Source organism: Gymnodraco acuticeps, unplaced genomic scaffold, assembly GCF_902827175.1.
Source record: "Gymnodraco acuticeps unplaced genomic scaffold, fGymAcu1.1, whole genome shotgun sequence".
NCBI classification, from domain to species: Eukaryota; Metazoa; Chordata; class Actinopteri; order Perciformes; family Bathydraconidae; genus Gymnodraco; species Gymnodraco acuticeps.
Genome location: NW_022989861.1, coordinates 1157411 through 1172475, shown reverse-complemented (window position 1 = coordinate 1172475; position 15065 = coordinate 1157411). Strand labels below are relative to the sequence as shown.

General features: G+C 42.6%; 1 protein-coding gene across 4 annotated transcripts in view; it reads right to left on the bottom strand.

Moving 5' to 3' along the window:
* Positions 1-295: 295 nt before the first annotated feature.
* LOC117562904 (arginyl-tRNA--protein transferase 1) overlaps positions 296-15065 on the bottom strand; it is a 71230-nt gene continuing 56460 nt past the window's right edge. For all 4 annotated transcript variants that reach the window (XM_034240897.1, XM_034240865.1, XM_034240875.1 and 1 more), the window contains 2 exons: positions 8593-8713; positions 296-1109 (listed from right to left, as the gene is read on the bottom strand). In XM_034240897.1, coding sequence (XP_034096788.1) covers positions 931-1109; positions 8593-8713 — 300 coding nt within the window. In that variant the 3' untranslated portion in view covers positions 296-930. The remainder of the gene's footprint in view (positions 1110-8592; positions 8714-15065) is intronic.

The window sequence follows — 15065 nt, the reverse complement described above, 5'->3', positions numbered from 1 at the left end:
GAATCGCCACGTGCTGAAAAGTGCTATATAAATAAAATTGCCTTGCCTATTACTGAGCTAAATGACCAAAACACTTGTTTTTTTATGTGACCTTGACCATTGACATCCTAATTGTATTCAGTACTTTCCTAAGTCGAAGTTGATGTTTGTGCAAAATTTCTCTCCAGCAATTTTGGGAATATTGCCTTCACCAAAAAGTTATCCCCAATGCAATACTGTTCCAAAGATAATTCCACTGGTGAATTCAGTGTTATGTTCCAAAATTAGAATTCAAAGAAAAGCCACATAGTCCAAGCATGGAATAGACAACCCCTTTATTCAGTTAAACAAAAAATAACAAAAAATACTGTCAATATTAAAAGAAAAGCAAATAAAACTTTAAAAAATGTTCCAATGACAAACAATTATTGAGAGGTGCTGTGTAGAGAAGATTGAGCAAAGTAAAAACCACCTTCAAAAATCACTGAACATTCAAAAGAAAAAATGCTCCTCAAGTGATAACGCTGACATATGGCTGAACCTGAGTCAGCTCGGAGGAGAGCTGTCACCTGCATATGACATCATCAGGAACATCACTGCTTAAGGGCTGAGAATAGAACATAATAATCTAAATAACATCCAAGGTACAGGTCCCTGTTGGGAGTCAAATCAAACAGAAGGAAGAAGAAGAACTGAGAATGGATAATGCAGGATATATTGATGAATATATATTTCTTTTTTGAAATAAATGTGAATGAGGCCAATGGGTGAATGGCTACATACATAGATAGATAATTATTGGCCACTGCATTACACCAGCTAAGCGCGGTGAGACTACTGGAAGCAGAAAGCACTTTGACAGACAGCGAGGAGACACACAGACGTACGAGAGACACACAGCTTGCTGGAAGGTGTGTATTCACGTGAAATTGAAAGGTACAGTGGTGTGTTTTAGGTGCGGTAGAGTAAGATCCTCTCGATGCAGTCCTGGCCGACCAAGCCGCCGTACTGCTGCACCTCTGCCTCGTCGCTGGAGCCTTTACGTTTACGGGAGTAGGCGGCGTACGGCATGACGGCCCGTCTGTAAAGCACCAGAGCTCTGCCCACGTCCTTCAGCACCCGGGGGTCTCCTGAATCACAAACATGAGAATGTAAATAAGAGCAGAGCAGAATCACACCACAACACTGTCTTTATTGTCCCCCTCATTCTTATTAGTTATCCTCTTGAATGATTTGGCAAGGATTCACTATTATTCCAAGAAACTGTTGGAGGAGCAGGAGCATTTTTCTTCCCCTCAAGGCCCTAATTCCCCTACGCCCTAAACCTGGAGCCACGGTGAGTTAGTTGGCCCTTGTTTACGGGGCCTTGCTCCCTACTGGCCTGCCAGACTCAGTGTTTCATTAGGTCCTGTGTCGTGCACTGCCAGGTCCCATCAGACCAGTGAAAACGCTGCTAATATAAGAAGTGTGCATGTTCAGCAGCTAACAATGGACCTCTGGAGAGTCAGACGGAAAAATGGGTTGAGAAGAAAATATGATGCCCCCTCACTCCGACTCTAAAACCGCTGCCTCCAGGAGTGAGAGGTTGACCCAAGCTGCCCACGGCTGGCGCCAGGAGGACATGCAAGAGGTGGCACAGCGGGGAGCATTAACTACAGCTAATATAGAGAAAAATATATACTGCAATTTGTTTGTGAATGTAAATGGGTCCCACTGTGAGCTCTAATCATCTCCCACTCCAGTCAGAATTGAGGAGTCTTTCATTTTCTGTCAGAACTTCTGTCATTCTTAGTGCCCTCTTATAAAGCTTTTATCTTTCTCCTTAGCTATTAGTGAAGCCTCCTCCAAGCATTCTACTTTTACACCAATTGCAAAATGCCTACTATTTTACATTCATACCGTGCCTTCTGAAGAGTAAAACCCCATACTTCGTTCCATCTGTCTGCTATTCTGGCGCAATCCTGAATCTGGCCTTGCTAAGAGGAAGCAGATGAGAATAAACTTCAGGCCAGGCAGTGGATCGGACCCTCGCCAGGCCCATGGCGACACATCAGTCGAACAGGAGCGAGTAAGATTTGGTATTAATAGAGCACAGGGGCCTCCCACTCGCCACTACTGCTCCCCATGACAATACCCATGTGGCTCGCAGCTGACCAACCAGGTGGTACGAGCGATGCAAGCGCCAATATTTCGGCATAATTCCTCAAATATTTGCCTAAATACTGCTTAATCCCACATGATCACCTAATAAACTGGGATAACTGGACAAAAACAGAAAAAGCTGCAAAACTGTGATGTAATGCTGCAAACAAAAGGTCTTTCTCTTTTGCCAGATGTTAAAAGAATCCCCAGTTTACAAAGCAATCTTGGCTATTTATGGGCTGGATGTGATCAGAAAACCAACTTTGCTGCTGTAATCAGTTAAAATGTTTTCATTGATCATAGAAAAGACTTGACACGAGTTGAAAGGCAGTTTTTTTACAGAGAAACATCTGAGAAGCCATCAGTGGAAACGATCACCATGTATCAAGGGCCACCTTTAACCAATCAGATCAACAGAGCCAGTTAGTAAATCAAACTCTTTCAAAACTAGTTGGAAGAGGAGCGGGAAAAAAACACCTTTAATTCCATTCAATGCTCTTCTTTTGATAAAGTAATACTCCAGTTGTAATTTATAACTGATGCTGGTGCAGCATGTACTTCCTTTCGAGGCATTGCTGTTGTTTTAACACTAGAACTGCCAGGGGTCGCTGTATACCTAAAACCGCCAACGGGTCAAATGTACCCGGTATTAGAATGCATTGATTTTCAAGGTACAATGTTCTTTTATTTATCATACTAGAACACAGGGTTAACAGTGAGTTTTGATCGCACAGTGATGAAACTTATACTAATATAATCTGACTCTATAGCAACACGTCATGTTTATGTTTACGTGCAAAATCAATAGCGCGAAAATCAATGCATTTCCTATGTAAAAAATGTATTTTGTGCCTCTGCTGTGACATGTTTCCATGCTTTAATGTTCAAAAAGATCTTTATTTTCCCCTTACTGCCTGTGCTGCATCATCTCCTTTCACCCTCTGTCTGAAACCAGAGCCCAGTCTGCTCTGATTGGTTAGCTGGCCAGCTATGTTGTGATTGGTCAACCGCGAGAATTGTCCTGCCCCTTAGCCTATCACAAACAATATGTTGAAGTGCTCCCCAAGAGTGTGAGTGTTACATAAGGATGACATTATGTTACAGAAGTAAACAAAGGAATCAAATCGATGTGCCATATAACACTACAGGAAAGGGACAACTCCAACAAGCATAAAGGGCCCCTTTAACAGCCACATCTTCGTGAAGTTGCACAAACCTACACCACACAGTATTTCCTCAAAGGACACTAATGTATCACTTAGAGCCTGACAAGACGGATTATCTTGTGATATTGGCAGTATCCAGCTGCAGTGCAAGGTAAAATCAGGACAGCAGCAAAATTCAAATAATCTCATGTGTTTAGGTAGATGTACAGTAAGTGCATTTCCCAACCATTTATGTATCACTATAGCATCTAGCTCAAGCACAGGCACTACCTGAAAAGGAAGCCAGATGAAATAGGAGAGCTGGGAATAAACATAAAGCCCAGAGGCTCCTTAGCTCTCACAACCAGTAAACTATCAAATATATTCATATTTTAACCTTCCCTTTTTTTTCAAACTATCCTGCGGATTCATATTTTATTTATTAGCCTCATTTCCCTGCACAGTAATGCCCTAACCACTGTGTATTTCCCCTTCTCAAAAAACTGCTGAGTTATCCAATTGAAACATGTTTGATATCAACTTTTGTATTAAGAAAATCTGCAGTGTGAGTTTTAATAGATGTAAACATGTTGTGAATCTTCCACATAGGGTTACATTTGGTCCATGAAGAATGAATGTGCCCTGATGGGATTAAAGTGAAAATATGTAAACGTTTGATAGTTCCTTAATAACTTAAGCTGGCTTCAGCGTTGTCCCTCCAAGCTCTCTGGGCCTCCTCATGTTCTTTATCAGTGTGATAGCCCACTTACAGAACAGTTACGCAAAGGTACACTTGTCCACTCGAGCGTGACACTGCTCTGAAGCACCACTGTCCCCTCGCTGAGCAGAATGGGTAGCAGATTTAAGATGCTCTATTAACCCCAACAGTAATACTGAGCAGAAGGCCCTATCTCCCTCTCTTACTCAATCCAAACATCCGCTGCTCACATAAACATCTTTCATTACTTCTCCGCTCACTCCGTCCTCCAGCAGTGCCCCCCCCCCCCCCCCCCTCCTCACTTTGAGCAGCTCCAGACCCCGTTCCTGCTGGGCCCACCGGACGTTCAGTGACACGCCGCTCTGAGGTCGCTGCTCCTCGGGGTCGGGGGTTCAAGGGTCGGGGGGAAGAGGAGTGGTGAGGGTCGGTGAGGGAGTGAGAGGGTCAGAGCCGAGGCTTCAGGCCTTGACACCTCGCCACGCTCCTCTCTATCTTCCCACCCATTCCTACTTTCAAATACTTGCTTAACACCGGACGCCGCTCAAAGGCAGGCCATCAGGGTTATGACCACTTCCTATGACCCAATGTTGCAAATCAAAAACAGGGCTCAGGTTTGAAAGGAGAAAGGCCAAAATGGTGGTGTAGGGTAGAGAGTATTAAGACTGCTCTTTGACCGGAGGACCTGAGTTCAAGCCCCTCTGTTAAAACACATCCTTCCTGCTGACCCTGGAACTCTGAAGATGAACGTGGATTTTGAACTCCAAGAGTCTTCTCCTGGATTAAAAAGGATAATTATTACAATAAAATGAATGAAAGGTTCTTCCCCAGTGGTCAAAGTGCAGCATATCCGAGGGAAGGGCTGCAACTAAGTATTATTTTCATTGTTGGTTATTTTGATGATTCTTTTCTCAAATAACCTTTGGTCTATAAATATCAGAAAATAGTGGAAAAAAAGGTCCATTACAGATTTCTCAAAGACCAAGGAGACTTTTAAAGTATTATTTTGTCAGGGCAAAACAAAAATGTTCAGATAACATGATGGACTAAAGATAAAAGAAGGAAATCACAACATTTGAGAGGAAATCTTTGTTTTAATCGATTATCAGGTAAGTTGACGATTATTATTATGTCAAGTAATCATTGTAGCTCTTATCCAAAGGGGAAATTGAAACTCTCTCAGGTAATGAGTGGGTGCTGTCGGGCTATCACCATCTCCCCGACCTAATGTTTTGGCTTCACTTTTCATGGCTGGAAGCACAGATACTGTACAACTCAGAGGCAATCAGCTTTATTAGAGGAGAACGTGTGTATTCATTTAGACATGAACGAGAAAGAGTTTGAAAGAATATTCTCATTTAAAATGTTTATCTTAATGCAACAAAATATTGTGTGTGTATGTTTCATTGTGTGTGTGTGTGTGTGTGTGTGTGTGTGTGTGTGTGTGTGTGTGGATAGTAGTTCGGCGCCTGCTGGACATACTCAAGGTCCAGGGGGGGACTACTTGTGTCACACATTCTGCATGTGTTTATCCTGCTCCGAGGGCAATGCTCCTACTTCTTCCTCTGCCAAGCAAACACTAGATTATGAGTGTGTGAGAGATAACACATATGGTGTGTAGGATTTGAGTGTGTCTATGTGTGTGTGTGCACATACTGTATGTACATTCGTTAGAGCCTAAATGAGGCCCCGGGGCCCTCGACGTGTCAGCGTGTAATCAATGTTAGCCTGCAGCTCGGACTGAGTTGTGTAAACTTTAGATGAGCTGTCTTTACGCACCTCATTAAGACAGCTTTGGAACCCGGTCACACTTACATCAGAAAACACACCCAGCTCCCCAATCCTGTCCCCCCCCCTCGTCGTGAGGCCTGGAGTTCATGGCACGGCCTCATAACAAGCATTAGTTGGAATAAATTGTGACTTTAATTAAAATGTTTGTGAAACTGTTTTCAGGTTCATATTTGTATTTTGTGCCTCTTCTGTGACAAGTTTCATGCTTTAATTTTCAAAAAGCTCTTTATCTTTCTCATACTGCCCGTGAACTTTTCACCCTCTGTCTGAAACCAGAGTGTTTGAGCACCAGCCACCAGTGTTACACAATGACGTCATCATGTTATGGAAGTATACAATGAGTCAAATCAAGTCGTTCAGGCAGGGGGGGGGAACCCTGAAAAGCATAACAGGGCAGCTTCAAATAAAAAATGTTGGGATGAAGATCAGTTGTTTCCTTATTCTCATTTTTAGATATAACTCACTGTGACATATACATGTTATATGCCCAAAACCTTTTCTTTTAACTTTTAGCATTATTGATGCAGATTTCCAGGTGCCATCCGGGACAACCAGCCTTAAGGTGATTGGTATAAATAATTTATTCTGTTAAATGTGTAATGACAGAACAGAAACAGAGTTAAGATTAGAGTAGATATCTTGAAAGCATAGAGAACCGGCCAGAATACAAAACATCTAAAAAGTTGTATCTTTTAAGTTACTCCCTAAAAGTTAATCCAGTCTGGAATTACCCAGGATTTGCAACGTGTCTTTCTTTAGACCACACATTAATATAATGCCAATAAATAAATAGACTAGCCATCAATGTGCCATGCTGCTAACCTGAGTCTGCATTCTGACCTGGTGACTGACTGACTTTGACTGTCTTTCTGGGGGAGACACAAGCCTCCACGCAGCCACTACAGTCTGGCACCACACAGCTTTGGCAGCAGGCCTGAGAGCTAGCCGTCCAGACAGCCAGCACTGAAATGTAATGACACCATGCTTGGACAGCTAGGCCTGAAATAATGTCCAGACCCGTCCAAGATCAACAGTCCACGCAGGAATGGAGGCACCGCAAGAAACACAAACACTCTCTGGCCACGGTTAAAAAAGGTTAACCTTGTCCTCAGTCATTTGTGCAGGGATTAGTGGTATGATCGACAAGAAAGGGTTGACTAACCACAGCCTAGATTGAAAATGACCAGCCTTAGAGTGGCCTTTTCTCTCCTGGGTGTGGAGCCTTTACCATCACTTGAGTAAACAAGAAAAGCTAGCCTTAAGACTTCTGTTCCGTAAAAAAAAAAAATACAGATCAGAGGCAAAGGGCATCCGTGCCAGTTTACTTTGAAGTTCATCATTTTTACCTTTCTGCATGGCGTCCAGGCCAAGTATGACCTCATTACAACACTCTCCTAAGCCGTCTCCTCCACCTCCCTGTCAGTCTGTCTCTTATTTTATTCTACTTCTCTCTCTTCTAGTGCCAGCATACAAGTACCAGCCTTCCTCCCTTTCTTTTTCTATTTGTATCACGTCTCTCCACTCTCCATCCATGCTTATATTACTCCCTCATATCCTTCATCTATCAATCCAAGACTGCCTGATAAATCGTATTCTTATCTTCTCGTATTTTTCTATTACTTATTCCTATCCATCAGTGTCTCCATTAGATGAATAAGGAAGAGTAAGCAGGAGCTGACAAGCCCCTGGACACTCCATGCAGTCAGGCACGGGAAATATTAACAGTCAATTTGTAGGTATTAGTGAGAAATAACAATCTGGCTTTTTTATATGTATTTTTAATTTATGCGGGGGGATCTTATGATTGATAACTATCTTGTTTAAGATTGATTGAGTGGATTGTCTTTAACACAAAAAGTATTGAGGTAAGAACTGCCCTATCTGTGGTGGAAAAAAAAGATTTGTTCCTTAACAAAATGTAACATTTTTCTGCCATTTTGAAAGCTCATCAATATTGTGATGATTATTAGGATAATATCATGAATCCTAATTATTTTGGCCAGGATACTCGTGAGATGAACTACTATATAAGTCTTAATGCTTGAACCCATGCTCAAATAATTCCCATAACACCGTATTGGTCAAATAAACCATATTTTATTTTTTTATTCTGAAGTTGAGCAGTGTCATGCCCATTAGACTGTCACATACAGTAAGGTGTAAGAATATCTGCTCAGCATGCAGAGCAATTAGAGGCAAATAATTACATGTGTGTTATGTGAGAGCTGCAGGAATTTTACTGCATATTTTCCTAAAAACAGCCAAGAGCACAAACAAGCCGAACCAACACTGGAAAGTTGGCAAAGAGAGATATTAGAAATAAGGAAAAATAAAATGTATCAGTCTTTTTTTGGCATCATATGTATGCAGTAACTCTTCAAAACTCTTCTTTCAAAACTGTCAAACTCACTTACACTCCATTTCTCAGCCAGACGATGGCCGTCTGCCAGTCTACCTTCTGCATGTGGTTTATTTTTGCTAATATCACTATTCAACTAATGGCAACAAGGTCCTTTGGCTCCTTTTCTGAACATGCTGAAAGATCATGTGGAGAAAAGACTGAGAGATCAGAGCCACTGGCCCACCTTCTACCCCTGAACAGTGGCTGCCTTGGAGCAAGCCCACAAGTTCTCAATACACCATCCCAGTGAAACCGGATCAGATGTTAACACATGGTTCAAGGGTTCATCCAGAAGAGCATGTACAAAGAACTGGAGGATCCAAAACCAAGCTTACATTGGCAGGTCAGTATGTTAGAAAAATGCAGTTTTTTTTAAACATTCAATAAGAAGGAATAGTATGAGTATTGTGTTGTTGTACCTGCATCAGGATCCTGGTTGAAACGAGCATAGCGGGAGTTCTCCAGCATGGGTACGCACTGCTCTATTGGAACCCAGGCGTAGGTTTCTGGGCACACGAGGTCTGAAGGCCGGTACTGCCCCTGGGGGGGAAAACATTTGACATAGGATTAAGCCTCCTGCTAAAGCTATGTATTATCATTTTATCAAATCGACAGTTATTATCCACAATGTTGGAAATCCCCATTTGTTTAAAACAGCTTCTCACAGGCAGACTTGTTGGGATTTGTCAGTGGCAGTTTGTAAACACATTATTTAAAGTTGGGTACGGGGCACGTCAGCACGTCAGCAGGTGAAACACAACCCCATTGTGGAACAAGCTTTGTCCTTTTGGTGTTTCGCCCAAATATATTTGCATATGTTCCGATGCAGAGCCTGCTATTTCCGTAGCTTCCTCTTGGATGCTTTCTTACACTGTGTCTCCTGGTCGATATGTGAGACACCCATAAATAAATGTCCCACAAATATGTAAATAAAGACCGAAGGCAGGGTCTCTGCAGATGCGGACACTGCCCCACACTTCTACTGGATAATGTGTGATGATAGAGAGGAATTATGTAGAATATTTCCATGCATATTTCATTTTTTGGGGGGAAATCCTACTTATTCTGCGTGTAACCGCCAGGATAACCTTACATTTAGTTGTTTCCCCTCATAAATTCATCCCTGTAAGCAAGACATCATCTTGGTTTGTGAGTTTTGTTACTTCATTAATTATTACCTTTTTTCCCCTGAATTTGTATAGACATATAAACACAAACACAAAAGTTACCGGCAGTTAAATATATATTGAAAAGTATCCTTTTTTGCAGCCCTGGCAACAGCACTTTCACACTCCGCTAGTGACCCTTCAGGGTTAAAGGTTTGACAAGTTGTAAACTGACCTCAGGGTCAGGACCAGGGTTGAGACCTGGTCCAAGCTGTGCTCTGTTAAAGTTCTTTGTTTGAGTCATGCTTCTCGGTGTCAACATTGTCCGCGATACTGAGCAGCAAATGTAAACACACCAGCATATTGTAGTGTGGGCTTGTGAAATGGGTACAAGTCTGTATTTGACCAAACATTTTGGATGGGGAAAGTAAACCAAGCTGATCAAAAACAGCTGCGGGGCAGAGAGAAAAATGAGTGAGGGGTCGAATGAACAGAAAAGGAGGAGGAAGAGAAAGAGACTCCATTATCAGAGACCTGTGTTCTATCACACGGCACCACCAAACAAACACAAACAAACTGCAGAGATAGCTCTGTAAACAAGCTGGCGCCTGCAACAGCCCGCTGTACCGTCTCAACACACACAATAATATTTATCTAGTTTTAAAACATTCAACTGTAGGACAAAGACTCCAAAATCTCTCCAACACATTTTTTTGTTTACATAACTGAGGTCAAAGAGTGGTGGACGATTAAACTCAGAACAAAAGGAGAAAAAACACGGATGTCATTACGAACTCAAAATAAGCACGACAAAGGAAATACCATCCCTGGCGCTCTGACCACGACCCATCTGTCAGTGGGCCTATATGGAAAATATGCTGCTTGTTTTGACATGCAGGATGGGATGCCAGGAGAATAAACTACTGTAGGCTGCTTTGCGGCTCTGAGAAATAAAAAACAGAATCATTTTGGGGATATACTCAACAGGACTAAACTACAATTCATGCAATGAAGAGTGAAACAAAAGACACGGACATGCTTTAAAGAAATATGATATGGGTTTTGAAATGGGTTTGCATGAGGTACACAGGAGACAGCAGCAGACACGAGTAATGGCACAGAAGCAAAACAATGAACTGCTTTGGGCTGGAGCAGCAAAATGTTTCTTTACCTAAAAAAAGGCAGAACTAAAAATTCAAATGGTTCTTTTGACCTCCCTTGAAATCATATATAACCATCTTCTGTATGCTCTCTTGGTATGCTTTTGCAGAACACCAATGTAAAACGACTGTTTCGCGCTGCAGTACATTCCTTTTCTTCTGTGCCGGTACCGCTGTCCGTTTCTCAAAACTTTGGGCGTGCCGACCACCATCTACTGATTTGAAATGCACTCACTATGGATCCTTATACAAACCCCTTCAAAACATCCGAACTATCCCTTTAAGTGCTTCAGCTAACAGATGGATGGCGGTGGAATGCTATGCATCTGTAGCAGCGATGGACACACACATTGATCGGATGCTCTCCATGTCCCGACAACCTACAGCCTTCTGCAACTGTCAGCGCAGTCAGCCTGACACTCTCACACTCTGCCTCACCTCTATAGGCTCCTTCAACAGCAGAGGGACACACCTATATATGCAGAACACACCTGCTGAGCGGCAGAGACACACATACTTATCGCTATGGGTTTGCACCCTGACATTGCACTCCAACCCTACACCGGTAGCATATAGGGATGGGAGAGGCAGAGCAGGAAACAGAGTAGCAAGAACGTAAAGAGAAAGGCATGTAGAAGATGAATACAAACATGCAATGGCACACTCTTTGGGTGGATTCCTGATTTCTGAAGGCCTCTTTTTTGCATTTACAGTCTAAAATGGTATAAACAGTCCTTCAACAGAAAGATATCTTTCTAACCAACACGAGAGACATGGGGTGTTTCTCAATCTCGAGTACGCTTGCTTGGTAGCACATGTCTTCCGAGCATCTTGCTTCAGAAGCGAGGCAAGAATACTTCCTAGCATTTGGAAAACGAAGAGTGGAACAGGCGAGCAAGTGTGCAGGTGTGCGTCATATGAGAGGCCCCGCCTTACATTTTCCGCCACAGATTTGGGGAAATTGGTCCGTGCGCAAAGCATTGTGGGGATTTTAAGACCGCAGAGTCTACACATGTTCAGCCTCGAAATGTCTCCAAACGAAGTACGCCGGGCTCGGTAGAATTCCAAGTATGCTGGACATTGGAACTTCGGCGGCACTCGATGACGTAGTATGCTTGAAATAGTGGCTCTGCAGCAGCTTTACTCGAGATTGAGAAACACCCACAGTCTAGTCATGGCACAGGGACAATTCCTCAATTCTTCCCCTGGAAAGAATAAAGGATAAAGAGTATGAGAGGACACTGCTATTAGTGGTCTGGACAGGGGACAGAGAAAAGAAGAAAGAAAGATCTGTCAGCTTTCTTTTCTTTATTGGCCTGAAAGTGTAGACTCAGCTCACCACTGTCTGTCTTTATCTTCCCTCTTATTTTCTTTCTTTCCCAGGTTGGCTTGAAAGGCCCTGTAATTCACAGCTACCCCTTTGGCTCTTCTTCAGCCGAATGTGTTCTGCCTTTGTGTCAGCCTGCTCACAATAACCATCACTATATCTCACAGTTACTTATAGCAACAGAAGAAGCCGTAATAGTTTCCTGAAAAGTTACATTGTTGAGAGAGAAGACTGCTGGGATTAAAATGGCCTTTTCCTAAAAATCTATGTTCCAAGAAGTGATAGGGACTGCACGTGAATGGCCTGAAAGTTACGCGATATGTTTTTTTCAGGTAATGATCAGGATGTTGTCTTTCCAGATGAAAAACATATTATTTTGGTTTGGTCCTTCTATCTTCCCCGTTTCGAAAAGCCAAAAGCCTCCCCCATAAACCAATCCGTCACCATCCCTCCATCGTTCCCTTCTCTCTGCACTTGCATGTTCAGACGGATACGAGGTGACGCCGATGACTGACAATCTTTGAAAGGCTCGTTAAGCGAGGCGGAAAGCGAGATGGGGGATGAAAAAAAAACAAGTGGAGAAAGAGGGAAACATGTATAAACCTTGGCGGGTAGACTTGGCTGCCGTCATAGGTGTGATAAATGAGAGGGAGATAGGAAAGAGACGGGGAGGGACAAGAGAAAATTAGGTGCAGATGGGTAATGGGACGTTCGCTGGATGGAACTGATAGGAGCAGTCTGAGTGCCAGTATGGAGGGAACCGCCAATGTTGGAAGCTTTGGATGAAAAGGGAGGACTTGGAAAAAAAGGGGGAGAAGAGCTAAATACATAGAGGGGTGACATGGGAAAAGTAGGTATAAAACAAAATGGAGATGAGACATACATTTAAATCTATTGTTTGTAGTGTGATAAAGGGGCCCTATGACGCTCATTTTCAGGTTAGATATTTGTATTTAGTTCCTCTACTGTGACATGTTTAAATGCTTTAATGTTCAAAAAGCTCTTTATTTTTCTCATCCTGCCTGTGCTGCAGCACCTCTTTTCACCCTCTGTCTGAAACCAGAGCCCAGTCAGCTCCGATTGGTTAGCTGGCAGGCTCTGTGGTGATTGATCAATAGCTTAGTGATGTCCCGCCCCTAGAACATCACATACAATGTGTTGGAGCGCTAGCCAATAGAAGCACGAGTGTTACGTAGTGAGGTCAATATGTTACGGAAGTAAGCAAAGGAGTCCAATGGTGGCAATTCAGGCAAGGGGTGGGGGGGGGGGGGGGGGAGACAACTTTGGGATTTAAGCCTTTGCAGACCATTTACATGCACAAAAACCTATATAACTCACTACAGGAGAGGGGAAACCCAAAACGCACAATAGGGCCTCTTTATCATGCGGAGGTTGACGATTTTCTACAGTGCAAGTTTCGCAATGAACTGAACTTTAACGTAGCAGAGGGGGAAATTACACAACCTCATTTGAATAATGAGTCGCTCCAGGATAAACATTACACAACCTCAATCATCACAAGTAAATAAACACATAACTCCACCGGGCTTGACATGCAGTTGCACAATACTCCAGATCTATTATCACTCCCCCCTCTGTGACACAGCATCACTCATTCTTTTCAGGCCACACAGACTCTACACACACATTGAGATAGCAGGGGCCCGGCTGTCATGAGTGAACTTTATTACCAACTCAATGACTAACGAATAACTGTCACCTTGTTCCTCTCCTTCATTGTGCACCCTTTCCCTTGTCTAGTTTTCTCACACACCTCAAAAAAAGAGAGCGATGCCCCAGACCAGTACCTGTGATTTATTTGAAAAGCAATTAATCAGACACATAAATCCAGGGCCTAGCTGCGGCCGAGGAATCCTCGTGAAAACCTACTAAGCTTTTGCCTTCTGCTCCTTTTCTTCCTCCTTGCAGTGAGTTTGGTATGTGAAGGGTTGAGACAGCTTTCATCATGTTAGAGACTGTCAGCCACAAGTGGCTTTCACATCTGCAGCTTGTCCAAAATGGAGGACAGGTATGGACACAAATTAATAAAAGAAAATCTAACTTAAAGGTGGGTTAGGTAAGTTTGAGAAACCGGCTCGAGATGCACTTTTTGTTATATTCCATGGAATGCTCTTAACATCCCGATAGCAATGAATATCTGAAGTGCTTTGACAACAAATCCATAAAAAAATTTCATCTGTGGAAGCCGTGATACTGTAAAAAGCACGACCAATCATCTGAGCCGGCCCGGCTAAAATAACTGGATGGCCTACCTGCCTGTCAGCCTTCCATCTGTGCACAAACTTATCTTGTGCCCTCATTGGTCATGTGCGTGTTCGTGTGTGTTGGAGGAGGGGCTCTGTAAGGAAGTGGCAGATTTTTTCCGGCTGTGTATTTTCAAATTCTAGCGCACTCGAGCTGGTTTCTCCAAAATGACCTATCCCACCTTTAATAACAGTTAAAAAGTTCATCAAAATGTATATTTGATTAAGTAAAAGTCTGTGTCAGGCCAGTCTAAATCAGAACCCATCCTCAGGAGCCTCTGGTAACAACAACATTGGTTGTTCGGAGCAAATGCATGGATAAATACAGCCCTGCATTTGGCTTTGGCACAGCAATTCATGCCATTTAATAGAAAAAAACGTTCTCTGGTTTCAGATTTTCATATGCAATGATTTGCTGCTTTTCTGTTTTGTAGCATTGTACATTGAATATCGTTTGGTTTTGGAGTATTGGTCATGGACCTTTGCTTGTGCTTTGGTAAATTGTGTTGACAATTTTTTGTCAATACATTGACTTAGCATCAATCAGTACATGATAAATGCATGATGAGCTAAGGGAGAATCACGAATGAAATGGTGTTATTTCCGATATCTTTTGACATTATCTTTCATTGGAATTACCGTATTCCACCGTATTGGTGCAATACCAATATGATGATAAGATACCAATATGGTGTTCAGGGTTTTTTTCTAGAAAAATATAGTATGAGGGCGCTTAGGTCACTTCCAGCCAAAACGTACGGCCCTGGCCACTTTGCGGTGCAAATAATGCATTAGAGTGAAGCGGATAGTAATAGTTTCTTAATTTCTTAAAGCTGCCGAGTCATATATTGCACCTCAAACAACAAATAAATCCCTAGTTACGGTTTATTTACTTCCTCTACAGAAAAAAGGACAATAAAAGAAACAATCTCATTCAGAAATCACAGTTTGAATGTAACCGGCAGACCAACAGACAATCCCCTATTTATTCGGAGCTCCGTAAAAACAAAGCTGTCTGTCACGTCTATATTTTGG